Source organism: Haliotis asinina, chromosome 2 (assembly GCF_037392515.1).
Source record: "Haliotis asinina isolate JCU_RB_2024 chromosome 2, JCU_Hal_asi_v2, whole genome shotgun sequence".
Lineage (NCBI taxonomy): Eukaryota > Metazoa > Mollusca > Gastropoda > Lepetellida > Haliotidae > Haliotis > Haliotis asinina.
Genome location: NC_090281.1, coordinates 34,830,032 through 34,847,484, shown reverse-complemented (window position 1 = coordinate 34,847,484; position 17,453 = coordinate 34,830,032). Strand labels below are relative to the sequence as shown.

The 17,453-nt window shown below is 43.1% G+C and overlaps 1 protein-coding gene across 1 annotated transcript in view; it reads right to left on the bottom strand.

Annotated features, from left to right (window-relative positions):
- LOC137273637 (uncharacterized) overlaps positions 1-17,453 on the bottom strand; it is a 40,212-nt gene that overhangs the window by 8,843 nt on the left and 13,916 nt on the right. Inside the window, exons 4-8 of the mRNA XM_067806403.1 lie at positions 5,554-5,797; positions 4,205-4,310; positions 1,905-2,001; positions 593-688; positions 400-450 (exon numbers count right to left, since the gene is read on the bottom strand). Of these exons, the coding sequence (XP_067662504.1) occupies positions 400-450; positions 593-688; positions 1,905-2,001; positions 4,205-4,310; positions 5,554-5,797 (594 nt within the window). The remainder of the gene's footprint in view (positions 1-399; positions 451-592; positions 689-1,904; positions 2,002-4,204; positions 4,311-5,553; positions 5,798-17,453) is intronic.

The window sequence follows — 17,453 nt, the reverse complement described above, 5'->3', positions numbered from 1 at the left end:
CCCATTTCTGGTGTCCATGCTGTGATATTGCTTGGATACTACTAAAGGAGGAGTCACTCCTTTACAGCGGTGCTTCCGTATTGACACAAACGTTTACAGGCTATGAAATTTACTCGGAGACAACAGTGTAGCCATGTAATATTGATGTTTAGTAAATAGGAGCCCATTCCTTGTGTCCCCCGCCATGATATCGCTGGAATATCGCTGAAAGCGGCGTAAAACTAAACTCACTCTCTCATGGGATGCTGAAGACTAATTCCTACTGAGTGAAATTCCTACAAGAAATGTTTTCTAGTGCGAACAAGCATCACTTTGAGGTTTTGCTAGCATTGCTTTTGTTGTTTAACACCGCACTTGGGACCAGAAAGGTCCTAATGGTATAAGGTATGTGAACCTTACCAGTACCGGTTGTGTGCGCCGGCCGGCCATCCTGTCATGTTGTACATGTATCTGCAAGCATCGTGTTTCAGAATGAATGAATGAATGAATGAATGAATGAATGAATGAATGAATGACATACTAGAATCGAGACGCGAATAATATCGTGTACTGAATTACTAAATAGATAGGATGATGATTTTTTAAAACTTACTGCAGGCCATTTGGGAAAATGTCTGGCCTCGGTTCCCATGTCTTGACCCCGTTGAAGGCTCCTTTATAGTACCAGTATGAGTCATACTGCACATATCTAAAAACAAGATTCAAAGCAAAAACATATACTAAACAGAAAAAAACCCGCAAGTTTCGAAAAATGGCATCTCATAAATTTAAGCGTTCATTTTTATGTTTTCGATTTAAAACTTGACAAAAGGCCACAACTGCGTTTCTTTTGCTCTTCAATATACATGTAGGTGTATCGAGTGAAATTATGTAATTAATTACGCCACATCGGCAGATTATTGGTGATTTGTTCAAGAATGGATGTCTGAAAATCAGTGATGAGTATGGGGGGTCGAGAAAAAACAAACCATCTCGTCGAATGTTGTGTTGTTATTGTTGAAGAAGGGTATCTTTTTTCTGTTGTTTGTTAATGCGTTATTCAAAGCTGCACTTGGACACATGACAACGATCTTGACATGATCGGGTCTGAACAAGATCTTGGTTTGTGGTTTAACGCCACACTCGATCCATGCAACTGGGATCTTAATGGGTTGAGTTTGGAGAAGACTATACAGTGATTGCCATCATGAGAAATGGGATACGATACGATAGGTAAGTCTCTGTTTCTCGAGACCAACTGTAGCGGGGAGTGAATGAGTGACTCAGCAATATTTGTCGGCGATCTGTAAGCAATCGAGCTTGGACCAGACAACCCAGTGATCAACAGCATGAGCATCAACCTACCAAACTGCAAACCGATGACATTTGTCAACAAGTCAGCGAGTCTGACCATCCGACCCCGTTAGTCGCCTCTTACGACACGCACGGGTTACTGACAATCAATTCTAACCTGGATCTTCACTGGTTTGTAACTGTAGCAACATATTACTGACATTGTGGCCTTATCGAAACACTTGTAATATCTACTTCTTTTGCCACTCAACCTAGTCCTACCCCAAATCACCTCAGGTTCATGTTTTATCAAAGCTATACAGGGCGGTGGTGTAACTTGTCTCGCCGATGACCCGGGGTCAATTCCCAACATGAGCACAATGTGTGAAGCCCATACCATGTGTTCACCGCCGTGATGTTGCTGGAATATTGTTTACAGCGACGTAAAACCACATTCACTCACTCACTCACTCACAAAAGCGACAGGCTAACGTACATCAACCACGCCCGGCCTCCCGATCCCGTTAGTCGCCTCTTACGACAAGCACGGGTTACGGAAAACAAATTTTAAGCCGGATCTTCACAGATCGCATCATGTGTAAAGTGGACTGATTTCGTCAACCGTATCCCACCTGTATGGTATCTTGTTCTTGTCGACCTCTGCTCTCACGTCCAGAATGGTTTGTTCGTAATTTTTATTCTTCTCCGTGTTGTAGTAATAAAAGGCGCCTGTGCAGAAAACGAGTATATGGTCATTATCAAGATTCTCAATCAATCATACAACTAACTGTGGCCCGTTTGACTCTAAAGTGGGCCGATGAATTGCAATCTAATTAAAAAACTAATAATTTAATAATAAAACATAAATACTGAATCAAACGCTGATCATAATCAAAACGTCATACCAGCACTGTGGGGATTTTGCAGATTTGAGTCTAAAAAACAAAGAAACGCCATTCAACAAACTATCATCAAATTGACACAGTTCACTATTTGTTACGAGGGGGGTGTACAGAGAAAGGGACAGCCAGGTGTGCGAGAAAGGATGGAGGCGGCACAGCAAAGATAAATGTGCACGTGATTCTCGAAGACCTGGTTATCCTCGTGCCAGACAGTGAACTGTGTCTCTTAGTATCACGGCTGTGATATTGCTAAATGCGCCTGAAAAATAATATTCACTCACTCACTCTTGGGTTGCAGGGGTTGGGTTGAGGATTCGACATGTAGACGAGGTATATTTTAACTTGCGTTCAAGACATATTCAAGACGTTCAACACATCAGGTTTTAGACAACCTCAAATGTAATTTTCAAGCTTGAATATGCTTCCAAGTCTTACATACTTAATCCAGAATATCTATCTTCAGTGATGTCTTTCAATACAGTTCCCCACCTCCACCAGTCGTTGATCAGTGGATAGAAGGGGTCGACACACAAAGGGATTCGATTCATATTGAACTTGGTTCGACTTAACGATGGTCCTGTGATTCATTAATTCACTCACTGTCCACTGATTCCAACAGATGCTAGAGGTAGGTATGTTTGTTTATTCGTTCCGGCTCCAGCGTTCCTGATACATGACGGCCATAATTCAACTGGTTTGTCTTGACCCTATAGAGAGGGTATTACTGAACAAAAGACTTCATAAGATATTCAGTTGTATATCCAAACGAGGCGTTGTTCAAGTGAGGTATGTCCAAGGAGAGCATCGATCCGATAGCATCGACGTAGGTTCAGTCCTATTGAACGCTCGCTATGCTTCACAAAGATCGGAGGTTATTACACTGATTGAGTGTCTTTTGTTTAACGCCACATTCAGAAGTATTCCAGTCTGTAAATACTTGACAAACAATACAATCCTTGATATAAAAAGCATCGATCTACGCCAACACGTCTGGCCAGTCAATCACCTGTCACCTGCTGTACCTATTTTAACCTCCATTTCCAAAGATCATATCATAATGTCCGTTCAGTGAGGAACGAAACTGTTCCAATATTTTCTGCGCAAACAATTTGAATGCGTTATAATTTAAGGTTTGAAGTCCCGTACTTCTAGATCAAAATAGGTCTTCAGCAACCCATGCTTGTCGCAAGAAGCGTAATGGTCAGGCTCGCTGAGTTGGTTGACACATGTCATCGTATTGTTACGAATGTGTATTTTCTGTTTATGTTTGTCATTGATTAAGTAATAATTATTATTGGGTCACAACATTTAGTGTTTTGAATATTAAATATGATGGGTCTCATTTCGTTTTAATAGCTGGTCAACACTTTTAGCATTCTGGTTTTCCGGAATTTATATGTTCCTAGTTTTCTATGTGTCTACTTCCGGGAGACTTATTCGAGGGCATTCTACAGTGTTGACGATGTTCGAACTTTCGCGAAATGACTGTGTATATATATAAAAAGGATGGTTGCCGTGTTGAGGGCGACACACTCACACTCATTCACATCACTGCCAACGCTTGAAAAACCGTCAATTCCTGACCTACATTATCAGCTGTCGCACCGATCGCTGTGTTGACATATATATTATATTGACTTTTGACTTTGTATACCTTGCTCTCGTTGCATAATAATAGAATCTGAACGTTAACGACTTGTCTTTGTTCTGTTTTACTGGTTCATAGGGGATTTCTTAGATAGTTTGTCACGGAAAATTCTTAACCGTATCCCATCAGCAACGATCCATGCTCACTAGACCATCTTCTCCATACCCGACTATTTACAGTCTGCCAGCCAAGAGGTTAAATGCTCTTGACAGTGGCTTCAAACAACAAACACCTATTTCCGACAAAAATCAATGGAAGAATGATTCCAGAATATCCGTCACTGGATCCAAATACAGTTTTGGAGGTCATTTCGAGGTATGAAAGTTGACTAGTAATTCTGTAATTCAGTTAAATGTGTGAACGTTTGTTGCTGGAGACCTACCGCCATCAGTCCAGTAGCCCAGATAGTTCAGCGTAAGGTCAGCTGCCCTCATACTCTGATGCTTGTCGTGATATTTACGCAGGAGCTTACCCCAGCCTTCAAAAGCCTGAAACGTTACAGTGAGTGAGTTTAGTTTTACGTCGCTTTTAGAAATATATTCAAGCAATACCACGGCAGGGTGCAACAGAACTGGACTTCATACATTGTGTGGAATCGAACCCGTACCGCCGCTGAAACTTCAGAAGGTAAATCGAAGTTACAATATCGGTTTGTGCCATTCGTAGTTTTCAGCTAAGTGTTAGTGATAACTGCGAAAGATGCGGTTAGTCTTTTTCGGAGTTTGTTCCTTAGCAACCGTGGGATCCGCTGTTCACTAGGCAAAATTCATATGCTCATCTCACGATTTGTTGATTGAAAGCGGCAGATATGAAAATGTTAGAAATGAAGATAGAATATGTACACTTTGTAATTTAAATGAAACTGAGGATGAACATCACTTTCTCCCCATATGTCCATTATATAATAATTTAATACGTTGTAAATACATTAAAACATATTAATAACCATCAAAACATCATGAAATTCTCTAATCTTATAATAAAGCAGTAACAATTAAAATATCTAACAACATCTTGCCATGTTCATTCACAGTGCAATGTTGTGTAGAACAAACGTTTTATCCGTGTAATCTACATCTTTTATGTAATTTCTCATTATATATGTATGTATACTATAGGTCTGTGGAATATTCAGTACAAAATAAACATTGATTGTTAAGCTAAATGCGAAAGAGGCGGTTAGTCCTTTTCGGGGTTTGCTCCTTAGCAACCGCAGGATCTGCTGGTCACAAATCTTAACAATTATAACCCTCAGCTTGTAATTTCTGCGAAATTTCCTCTTTCTTTCGCCAAATTACAGTTGTACTGATATCAAGTGCTTTCGCCCTATTAAAGATACAAGACATTGTACAATCCACGGAAGTCAAACAAACTCCACTCCATGTACAAACTTTGTGCCCATCTGTTAACAGTTGGCCACAGATGCAATGTGTGGAGCTAATACAAACATAGACGTGGACAATATTACAGTAATATCACGGTTTGCAAACAGCTCCATACACTGTACCAGCGTAGGAAATCTGAACCGGGCCTATTATGTGAGTGGCGAACACTTAAACCACTGGGCTACTCAAACGCCGGTACACACGATCTCATGCGAGATTCAAACAAACCACAAGTGACGAATAGGATTAGCTTAAAATGTTTCAAATGTTTCAAATCATTCCATGAGGATAGCTACACACTTCTTCGTTAACGTTTCATAAATGGCCTGGTAAATGATATAATTACCTTATTTATACCTTGACCACTGTAGTAGACAACGGTTTGAAACCGGAAGTCCGCCGGAACACGTTCAACTCTTCCCATGATGCCCCAGTTAACTGAATCAGTGGTGAGCGTGTCTTCGTGAAACACGGAGCCCGCCATGAATTGGTTGAAAGGGGAGATAACTACGGAGTCTCCTTTTTCATTGAAAATACACAATGGTCCTCCATCGATACCAAAGTTTGGCTTAGCTTTTCCTCTTTGCCATCTGAAACATATTTAACTGTTAGTTAGTTGATTTAATCGCCGCCCTCAACACATTTCCAGCCATATAATGGAATGATAATACTTTTGTATCGTTATTATCTTACCTTTGTATGCTTATCAATTTCAGCATGGCAAAGTATTCCAAATAGGTTTCATTCTAACCACTAGAATTTGTCCATCTTCCATGTGTAGCAGGGTGGTGGATATAACCACAGGTTGTATCCACAGAAATACCATCCTCTCATAATTCCCCCCCCCCCCCCCACAGTTTCATCATATCCATAAATTATGTATATATATTGTCATACATATTGTCATTGTCATCATTCTGTTTTATGTTGTCCTTGTCTACAGTTGAATGTCAGCCACTAACATCTACAATCTTCAATACCCTTGGCAGCCTCTGATGTCTCCAGCTTCACCTGGACTTCCCCTTCTCTATTTTTAGAAACTTCCACCACCTTTCTATCATCTGACTTCCTTTGACACCTGTCAGATGCTACCTGTCTTTTGATTGGCCTTTTGATCTTCTTGTCTAACTTCCTTCCTCACCTGCCCTCCTCATGCATTCTGCATGAACTCTTACAGGAGGGAGGTTCTCTCTTTCAGGTGAGGAAGATTTCAGTATTCTTATCTCTGTATACTTTGTTCTGCAAACAAACATTATTTAGTAAAAGGGTATCTCACTGCTTCATAATTGTAAAAACATATTTAATTACAATATTATTTCATTCATTTTCTAAATATTTGCCAGCTGTTGTAACTCTGACTGAGCACATGGTCTTCAACCATGTGCTTCACCAGTTTTTAAAATTATTTGGCTTAAATGATGCATTCTGCATGAACTCTTACAGGAGGGAGGTTCTCTCTTTCAGCCTTCCTCCCAACTTTGACACTGCAATAAATTTCATCACTCATCTAGAACTGTGCTTGTTGTGACTAGCAGCCCAGTGGCTGGACATTATATACCACACCCTGCTACAAAATGGCGCCCAACGTGGGGCTGCTGGTCCAGTCAACTACATCACTTTCACAGTGAGAAGAAGCAGTTCACCATTCATCTCATATCATTCTTCAAGAGTTCATGCAGTTTCAAGAATAATCCCCAAAACGTTCCTGGATGGACTTGAATTCATTCGGATCAATTGTGTGACGTGTTTGGGACTTGCAAGTTGGTTCTTTCACAGCTTGTGACTTCAACATTTTTGTGTGTATTATTCAGGACTTGAACTGTTTTGACAGAACCTGAAAGCAGACATTTGTGATACTACATAAACATTTATATAGCTTCCAGCTTGCAATATCACAATTGCAGCACTATCATGTGATATCTATATTATATATTCACCTTATTTGGAAGTTTCTTACCTCTGATTTTATAGATTATTGACTTTTGTACAATTCTATTTCTACAACACTTCTATGTCTACCATGTTTATCTAAATCATATATATATATATTATTCTTATTCATCTCAACCTCATTATCATTATCAAAGTTGTTCCAGTAATATAATTTAAGAGTTCATTTCTATTCAAAATTTCTCCACTGTTTATATAAACTGTAGCTGGTAATTATTTGACTTTGATCCTAAATATATTTTCCAAATCAACCTACAGTTAACTTAAACAGCTCAATTTCAAAATCAAAAGTATTGTTTCCAATTTTGCAATTTTATACCAGTGTTGACACCCTTCCTACACACCTTATTAGTATCACCTTAGTACTTCCTTTTTCCTAGCTGTTTCTGACATCTATCCTTCAGAGTGGAAGTTTCCCTTAGCAGCAAACTACTAACATTTACCATGTCTTGTCTTGTCTTGTTTCTTCATTTCATCATACATCATCTCCCATTCTAGCCTTTATCCACATCCCATGTACTGTTCTTCAGACTTCCATACACTCCCTATGGTTGTCTGGTTGCCAGTGCTTCTGTTGTGACATTACTCTTTTGGTTTATTGTTAATTCCTTTAGATGGTTTACACTTCATATCCGTTTCTCCATCTTGTATCCTAGTTGTTGTAGGAGCTGCACATTGTTTCCTTGTAGTTAGGAGTTTTGCACTCAGATATCGCCTTTCATAGAATCAGTCCTGTTGTTGTTGAGATCCAACTCAACAGTTAGTCTTGTTGCCTTTCTTGGAGGTCGTCATATACATATGTCACATTATGGCTCATTTGGACACTAACTTTCAATCACAGGTAGATGAGGTTGTGGATTTAATCCATCAACTTAATCCTATTGTCCGCACAAGCATACTATCCCGTCTAGCAGACGATGTTATTCCACATCAGCCACACACTACCTATACAGCTGATTTGGCATCTGGGGATTTGTTGTCTCGGCTTCATGTACCTCCACCTTCAATCCCAGATGATGGCCCAGTGTTTGTTCATCAACCACAGGGGCCATCATCTCTGTTAGCACACACCCCACCGGGTCCCCCTTTGTTATCTACTGGGGCTTCCCAGTTGGGTACTCCACCACAAGACCCTAGTCCTAGGTTAGACTTGCCTAATTCTCTGCCTAGGCCCTACGGGTCCCTATTTAGTTACAGCCAACCAATAGGTTCAAGTACCCCTTACCCACAACAACCATGTGTCATAACACATCCATCTAGGGCACCCTGTGAGGCTTGGCCTAACAGACATGTACCCATGCCTTTGCCACATACAGGGTACAGTTCCACTGTCCAGCCTAGTCAGCTTGGGGCAACTCCGCGTTCAACCATGCCCATGTCAATACTTCATGCACCCAGTCCTCGTTTGTCAACATTTTCTGGGGATGGGGGAAAGGGCGATGTAAAGTATAGTCAGTGGCGCCTTGAAATATTGGGTTGTCGACGTGAGAATGCTTACTCTGACACCGCAATATTCAATGCTATGCGGAGAGCAGCCAAAGGTTCTGCTGCAGATCTTCTTAGTGGCTTCTCGATTGAGGCAACCCTTGATTCTGCACTGGAGCAGTTGGACATTGTCTTTGGCAATGTGATGCCTGGTGAGACACTTATGGAGCGTTTTTATACCGCTCGCCAGGAAATAAATGAGTCTGTTGCAGCTTGGAGTTGTAGACTTCGTGACTTAATATCAAAGATCGAAGCCTCAGGAATGCTCCCACCAAATGCTGCCATGAACTTACTTCGAAGTCGTTTCTGGATGGGGTTATCCAAGGATGCTTTGAAGCAAGCAACTCGTCATCACTTTGACACTGGTCTAGAGTACAGTCAACTGTTGCTTGCTGTACGTCGGGTAGAGGAGGAACTACTGACCCCCAAGGAGGCACATGTGTATCCTGTTACCACTCCTGTACCATGTAGTCAGGAGATGGAGGAAGTGCTCTCTAGACTTAAAGAAATTGATAAAAATCTTAAGTCTATGGGTGACAAAGTTCACTCTCTTGAGCTAAAGTCTGCTCAAGCCTCTTTTAAACCATCCACCAGTCGCCAAGGCCACGCTCAGTCGAAAATTGCTCAGACAAATAAACCCATATTAAAGCAGGTTCATGATAAACCCCTACCACAAAAGTCATCAGTTTTCTGCTTTGATTGTGGAAAGCCGGGACTTAAAAGAGGCCACCAGCATTGTCCTGCTTTAAACTCATAAGAGTCCCAGCTGTGGAGCGAACTGAGGACTCGGAGGAAAGCTCCAAACAAAATATGCCTTCCAGTTTAGTTGGCCAACCAAACATTGGGCAAGTAAAGGTCGAGGGTCATGCTTGTAAAGTTTTGATAGATACTGGTTCGATGGTCACCACTATTTCTGAAAACTTCTACAGAGCTTACCTCCCTCACTTGCCGCTTCACCAAATCAGCTCTTTACTAGAGGTGCATGGAGCTGGAGGTGCCAAGCTGCCCTATTTGGGGTATGTTGAGGCCACCATTGCTGTACCCCCTGACTTTATGGGCCAAGTAGTTGAGATACCAGCACTTGTTCTAGTAGTACCCACTACAGACTTCACCTCCAAGGTTCCGCTTATCCTGGGGACGAATGTCCTGTGAGCTGCTTGCGACAGCAACCCTGGTGACAGGGTATCTGGGAGTTCTTCTCCTTGGACCATGGCTATCCATTGGCTTAGTAAGCGTTGGGATGACCTTAACCGAACTGAGAATGTGAGGACTACTAAGGCTATCACTATACCCCCGTCATGTAACCAGATTATTACCGGCATTTGCAGGGGTCATACTCCACAGACTGGTATGGAGTTTTGTGCTATACCATCCGTACTTCCTGGTTCACTTGCACTTGTACCTGGTGTTGTTGGTTTTCAGTCTAGCCACTCCACAACACGGGTCAAGGTTGAGGTTACTAACCCATCCACAAAGGCTGTTACAATTCCTGCTAAAACAGTACTTTGTCATTTGGAACAAGTTACTGTTTTGGACAGCTTAGTCTCTGAGGATGAGGGCACTCATACTGGTTGTAAACCTACCAAACTATCAACAGAGTTATTTGATCTGGATTCTCTGAGTGCAACACATTCCCCGGAAGAAATAATTCAGTTGCGTTCTCTTCTGAATGAGTTTGATGATGTGTTTAGCAAGTCTGATATGGACATGGGACATACTGACTTGGTCACCCATCGAATCGAACTCACAGATGAGACTCCATTTAAGGAGAGACATAGACGTATTCCACCCTCCATGTATCAAGAGGTCAAGGACCATATAAAGCAAATGTTGGATGCTAAAGTTATCCGTCCATCTGCTAGTCCATATGCCTCACCCGTTGTATTGGTACGCAAACGTGACTCGACTCTACGCTTCTGTATAGATTATCGCAAATTGAACAGTCGCACAGTTCGAGATTCCTACGCTCTACCACGGATAGAGGAAACTCTCGATGCATTACATGGGGCAAAATACTTCTCTTGTCTTGATCTTAAGAGTGGATATTGGCAAGTCGAAGTAGATGAAGAGCATAAGGCCCGTACTGCCTTTACCGTCGGCCCACTTGGGTTTTATGAGTGTAATTCGATGCCATTTGGACTAACAAATGCTCCGGCTACTTTCCAACGCCTTATGGAAAGGTGTATGGGTGACATTCATCTTCTTCAATGCCTTATCTATCTCGATGACATCATTGTATTCTCTAAGACCTTTGATGAGCATCTTGAGAGATTACGAGCAATCTTTCAAAGATTGCGCAAGAATGGGCTCAAGCTTAAGCCATCAAAATGCCAATTCTTGCAGACCTCCATTAAATACCTAGGTCATGTAATCTCTGAGGAGGGTATCAAAACAGACCCTGAGAAAATAGAGGTATTGAAGAACTGGCCAGTTCCACGCAATGTCGACAACATACGCCGATTTCTTGGATTCTCTGGATACTTTAGGCGTTTTGTACCTGATTATGCCAAAGTTGCCAGGCCGCTGACAAATTTGCTAGCTGGTCATGGTGGGAGGTCCAAACGGAAAATCAAGTCTACTCAACCATTTGTATGGGGAGATGCTCAACAGTCCGCTTTCAGTGAGCTTATTAGCAGGCTTTCTTGTGCTCCTGTTTTGGCCTTTGCTGATTTCACTCTGCCCTTTGAATTGCACACAGATGCAAGTGGGGATGGCTTGGGTGCAGTATTGTACCAGTACCAAGGAAATCAAAGGCAAGTGATTGCTTATGCAAGTCGCAGTCTCAGCAAAGCCGAGCGCAATTATCCTGCTCATAAGTTAGAGTTTTTGGCTCTAAAGTGGGCAGTCACCAAGAAGTTTCATGACTACTTGTATGGCAACTCATTCACTGTGAAAACAGACAACAATCCCCTTACTTATGTCCTAACTTCCGCAAAGTTAGATGCAACTGGACATCGTTGGCTTGCAGAACTTGCCACCTATGACTTCTCCCTTGAGTATGTTCCTGGCGCAAGGAATGCTGATGCAGATGCTTTGTCCAGGCTGCCTCGTGAGTCAATGGACATACAAACTGTCTCTGCTGTTTGTAATGGTCAACTTATCTCATCATGCGCTGTGGAGACACTCTCTCTCAATCAGGAGGTGATGTGTTGCATGTTGGCGGTTGATGGTATGGCACCCTCTGATGTTGCTAACCAACGGATGAAAATATATCAGCATGCTGATCCCTTAATCTGCTCGATTTTGGACTTCATTCGTATTGGTACACGGCCTAACAAGGAGGCTCTCAAATCCATTGACCGAGACACTGCAGCCATTCTCCGGCAGTGGGATTCACTCACTGTGAAAGATGGCCTTCTCCACAGGCAACAACTTACAGATGTTGGAGTACCCTACTATCAAGTGATTGTTCCTCAGTCCAAAAGAGATGAGGTTATTACCCATCTACATGATGATATGGGACATCTTGGTAGGGACAGAACCGTGGCACTTCTTCGGACTCGGTTTTATTGGCCATGAATGATAACAGATGTGGAGAAAAGGATTCGAGCCTGCCAGAGGTGTATTTTACGTAAAGCGCCTAACCAAACTGAGCGTGCACCATTAGTAAACATCAGAACCACTCAGCCTATGGAGTTAGTGTGCATTGACTATCTCAGCTTGGAGCCCTCCTCTGGTGGCTTTGAGAATGTCCTTGTCATTACAGACCATTTCACCAAATATGCTGTTGCCGTTCCAACCCGCAACCAAACGGCCTGCACTACTGCCAAAATACTGTTTGATCACTTCATTGTTCACTACGGCATTCCAGAGAAGTTGCACTCTGATCAGGGCCGGAACTTTGAAAGTGACATCATCAAACAGTTGTGCAGCATATTGGGCATTCTCAAAACACGAACCACTCCGTATCATCCGATGGGTAATGGTTTATGTGAGCGGTTTAATCGGACTCTCCTGGGGATGCTCGGCACTCTTGAGGAACAGCAAAAGGCAAAGTGGAAAGACCATATTTCGCACTTAGTACATGCCTACAACTGTTCACTCCATGAGTCTACCGGGTTCACTCCCTACTTCCTCATGTTTGGCAGGCATCCTAGGCTGCCAGTTGACGTCGCATTTGGTACATCACTAGCCAATATTTCATCACCAACTCATACGCAGTTTGCTGCTGATCTTGCGCGCAAATTACACACTGCATATGAGCTTGCATCGGCAAACCTTGAAAGGGCACAGGCTAAACAGAGAAAAGCCTACAACCTTAAGGCACGTGGTGCCACTGTCAAGGTTGGTGATCTTGTATTGGTTCGTAACGTCAACATACGTGGGAAGCAAAAATTGGCCAATCTCTGGGAAGAGGAGTACTATGTAGTCAAGTCCCAACCTCATGCCAACATTCCTGTGTTTAAAGTCTGCAAGGAAGGGACCAGAGAATGTCGTATACTTCATCGCAATATGCTCCTTCCCATTGGAACAGATGGCCAGCCCATACCAAGGCCAAGGCGCTCACCATCGACAATCAGACGTTTAATGCCATCTTCTGGCAATCTTAACGACACTAGTGCCGATGACACATTGGAAATCTCAATGACCGACATGGATCTTGAAAATACTCTTCCTCCAGTATCGGTACCATCCCCTGTGTCGCTGCTGCCTTCAGTCAGCTCACCATCAGCAAGAAGTTCACTTGTACCTACACCATCCTCACCAGCACAAGCTGTGTCAACTAGTCGTATACCAGGCTCTGTATCATCCGTTTTCCAGCCATTCCCTCGGCGAGTCGGACGTAACCGCACAAAGCCAAAATGGATGACGGATGGACAGTTTGTTGTACAACAAAGTGTTTGGGTGTGAGGGTACCCCATCAGTGTCACTTTTGAATGGCGAGGTCGCCATTTCCCAAAGCGGGGGTGTATGTAGCAGGGTGGTGGATATAACCACAGGTTGTATCCACAGAAATACCATCCTCTCATAATTCCCCCCCCCCCCCCCACAGTTTCATCATATCCATAAATTATGTATATATATTGTCATACATATTGTCATTGTCATCATTCTGTTTTATGTTGTCCTTGTCTACAGTTGAATGTCAGCCACTAACATCTACAATCTTCAATACCCTTGGCAGCCTCTGATGTCTCCAGCTTCACCTGGACTTCCCCTTCTCTATTTTTAGAAACTTCCACCACCTTTCTATCATCTGACTTCCTTTGACACCTGTCAGATGCTACCTGTCTTTTGATTGGCCTTTTGATCTTCTTGTCTAACTTCCTTCCTCACCTGCCCTCCTCATGCATTCTGCATGAACTCTTACAGGAGGGAGGTTCTCTCTTTCAGGTGAGGAAGATTTCAGTATTCTTATCTCTGTATACTTTGTTCTGCAAACAAACATTATTTAGTAAAAGGGTATCTCACTGCTTCATAATTGTAAAAACATATTTAATTACAATATTATTTCATTCATTTTCTAAATATTTGCCAGCTGTTGTAACTCTGACTGAGCACATGGTCTTCAACCATGTGCTTCACCAGTTTTTAAAATTATTTGGCTTAAATGATGCATTCTGCATGAACTCTTACAGGAGGGAGGTTCTCTCTTTCAGCCTTCCTCCCAACTTTGACACTGCAATAAATTTCATCACTCATCTAGAACTGTGCTTGTTGTGACTAGCAGCCCAGTGGCTGGACATTATATACCACACCCTGCTACCACTAGAATTTGTCCATCTTCCATGTAACTAAACGCAGTGATTACTTCAGTCCGCAACCCATACCTTAGGGAATTTGGATTACGGATAATCCTCAGCAATATACGACGACCGTTAGAGGTGACTTAACGGATTGTATGGTAAGTTCGATGATTTGATTCATAACGTGTTACCGAACCTCATGACTTCAATCATTGCTCACAGTATCAATCACTTGTTTTGTTTCGGATGCCATTATTTAAAGACCACTGCTGTATAATTTGAATACTGCTGTGTTTGGCGCGTAAACAAATAAAATGTCAGTGTTCCTTGGGAGATGTAACTTACTTCTACTTATAAGACCTATTTTGAAAAAGGGTCAGTTGATTAGTAGTATATACAATGGGGGTTTTAAAACACTTTCAAAAAAAGTCTCTACAACGCCTTATTTACTAAATAAGGCTTTGGTTGGGCCCTTAGCTCTTGCTACTATTACCCCTACTACTTAACGTGTGTTGGAGGTAACACTGTGCCGTACGGTACGATCAATAATTCTTCTCTTACAAACCCCCTACCCGGCCCATCCCTCAAGTAGTATAAGTTAGGTTCGTCGGCTTTCATATCCACTTTATCTATGTTGTAAGTTTTGACTGACCATATAGGATCGGTGGCCCGCTTACGGCTATCACCCTCGTGTTCCCCCGGCTGGTATAGATACCTCACTAGGGCCCTATCTGGTATCTGTTTCTCCTTCCCACGCAATGGAGCGGCCGACTCTGCAACTATTGATTTTAGTTTGATAGCGTCTGCCGGTTTCTTACCGGTGAGACGGGTGACTTCATGGTTGATTGCCGACACCACCTTGGGTAACCTCGTGACCCATTCAGTCGATCGTTTTCCAGGGGTGGCCATCTCCCTAGCATACTGATGGCCGAACAAGCGCTCAGCCAAAGTCCTATTAAATCTCTCAACTATGGCTTGGCTGCGATGGGCTCTGGTCGTGCCACGCCTGACCTTTGTATCGTGTTTGGCTAGCAGTTGTGACACAGCACCCATGAACTCCCGTCCGGGGTCAACTTGCAGCTCTGTTGGCCACGTCAGCGGACTGCGTTTGTATATGCGTTCGAATCCTCTGGCTACCTGGGCCGAATCTTTCGTGGTCAAGGGTTCGGCTTCCTTGTAACGACTGGCTACGTCCACTACGGTTAAGGCATACTTGTACCTCTTGTCGTGGGGTAGGAACAGTAGGTCTGCCTGGTGAACGCTATTAGGTATGTTAATACCGAACCTCCTTCTAGGCATGTAGCGTGGTGCCGGCAAATAGATCTGCCACAGGGCTTGTTTTTCAAGCCACGCTTTGGCTTCCTCCGGGGGTACTCGCGCTATTTTAGCTAGCTTATCTACTGCGCTAGCTCCTTTCCAGTACCCACGCGGGCTGTAGTAAATAGCCTCAAATTTTTTCATGTCCATACGCGTATGTGTTTATCCCATCAATAGCTATCCAACGTTTCGTGTCCATAGGCGACAGGGACGTCTTGTTTATAGTCAGTCCGTATATCTTATGTCCATCACTTCTAAGTGTGTTCATTTTATGCCTAAAGGTACGGGTCTTGAACAGGGCTTCCTTGAATCTGGCGTGTTTGATGTGTTGTTTCACCACATACTTCTTAACCCCCTTAGCCTTCCGGATCTCACTATTGTCGGCTTTCAGTATGGAGTACATCTTAGGTCTCAAACCTATGTACTCGGCTATGGGCGTGCCAGCACACTCGTCCTTCATCTTACCTAGGACCTTTTTATTTACCGTACTGTGTATGGCATGGGTCTTAGGGTAGTCGCTGGTGTCGTATAAATCGAGGTGTTTTTTCATGTCCTCGTAGCAGGGAATCCGTGTCAGTGTACAGCACTTCACACCTGTCACCGTACTGTTTCTTGAGCTCGTTGTAGTAAAAGTCGTACATCAGGTGTTTGGATAAATCGAGGATGCTCATCCCCACGTAAACAGGCCGGTTGAATTTTATGTGGCTTTTCTTCATGTGTAGGGCAACCAGGTTGTCTGTGAATATCTTACTACGGTTGAATGCCGGACTGGCTATCAATCTCCTGAGCTTGTCTTCCTCACTCGACCGAACCAGCTTTCCTCAGGTTCTCCATAGTCTTACCAAACACCGAGTTGTTCATGAGCTTGTAGAGATTTTTCTCAAAATCACTGGTGGCTTTTTTTCGTAGGTCTGTGTTTAATCTGATGTAGGGCTCCATCCATGGGCTATGGTCGAACATGAGCACCCTGTGTATTTTGGTCAGCCTCATACCCAACGACAGGTACAGCTGTAGGTTGCGATAGTGAACGATGTACTTGGTCTTATTCATTAAGTTAGGAACGAGTTTTTCAACGTCTGTCACACGCCCACCTAACAAGTTATGTTGGTACTCAGACATCCAGTCTGGGTTAACCCTCATACGTTCGGGGGCCAGGGGGTAGCTGTTGTGTGATGTGTGTAATTCCTTGGTATACTCTAAGTCAACCTCGAGGATATACCCTTTGTTCGAATCTGGTGCAACCCCCATAACATCAACATGGGGTACCCATTCGAATCCCCCTGTAGGTAGATACTGGCTCATGGCCCAGCCGTACAGGTTGTTTGCGTCGAGGTAGAGAATGTGATTGGTTGGCATGTTAGGATCGTAACCTTTCACGTATTGATTATTTGCTTTCGCGTATCGTTTGGATACCATGGAAATCCCACCTCGCAAGCCTTTCTCAATGAATAGGTGCATGTCGTAATCTGTGAGCAATTCCAAATTAACTCCGGTCTTTTTAAGCAAGGCGTCCCACGACAGACCTGGGCTGGTGTAATACCATGCGGGGTCGAGTTTATACTGCTTGAAACACGTCCGCCTAAACGTCTCAAACACGTCGGCTAACAGCAGTACATCTGTCCTCAAGTACAGGTCGTGATAATCACCCAGGTTCTTACAACCCAGTTTATTCCATACGTTAGTCGCGTGCGAGTAATCATCTCGTGAGACGGACGCCTCATTCAGCTTGCTATAAAAGCAGTCTATAGGGGGTAGTCTGGTCTCGGTGAACTTGACCCAACTATCCATGTACTCATAGGGGTACACA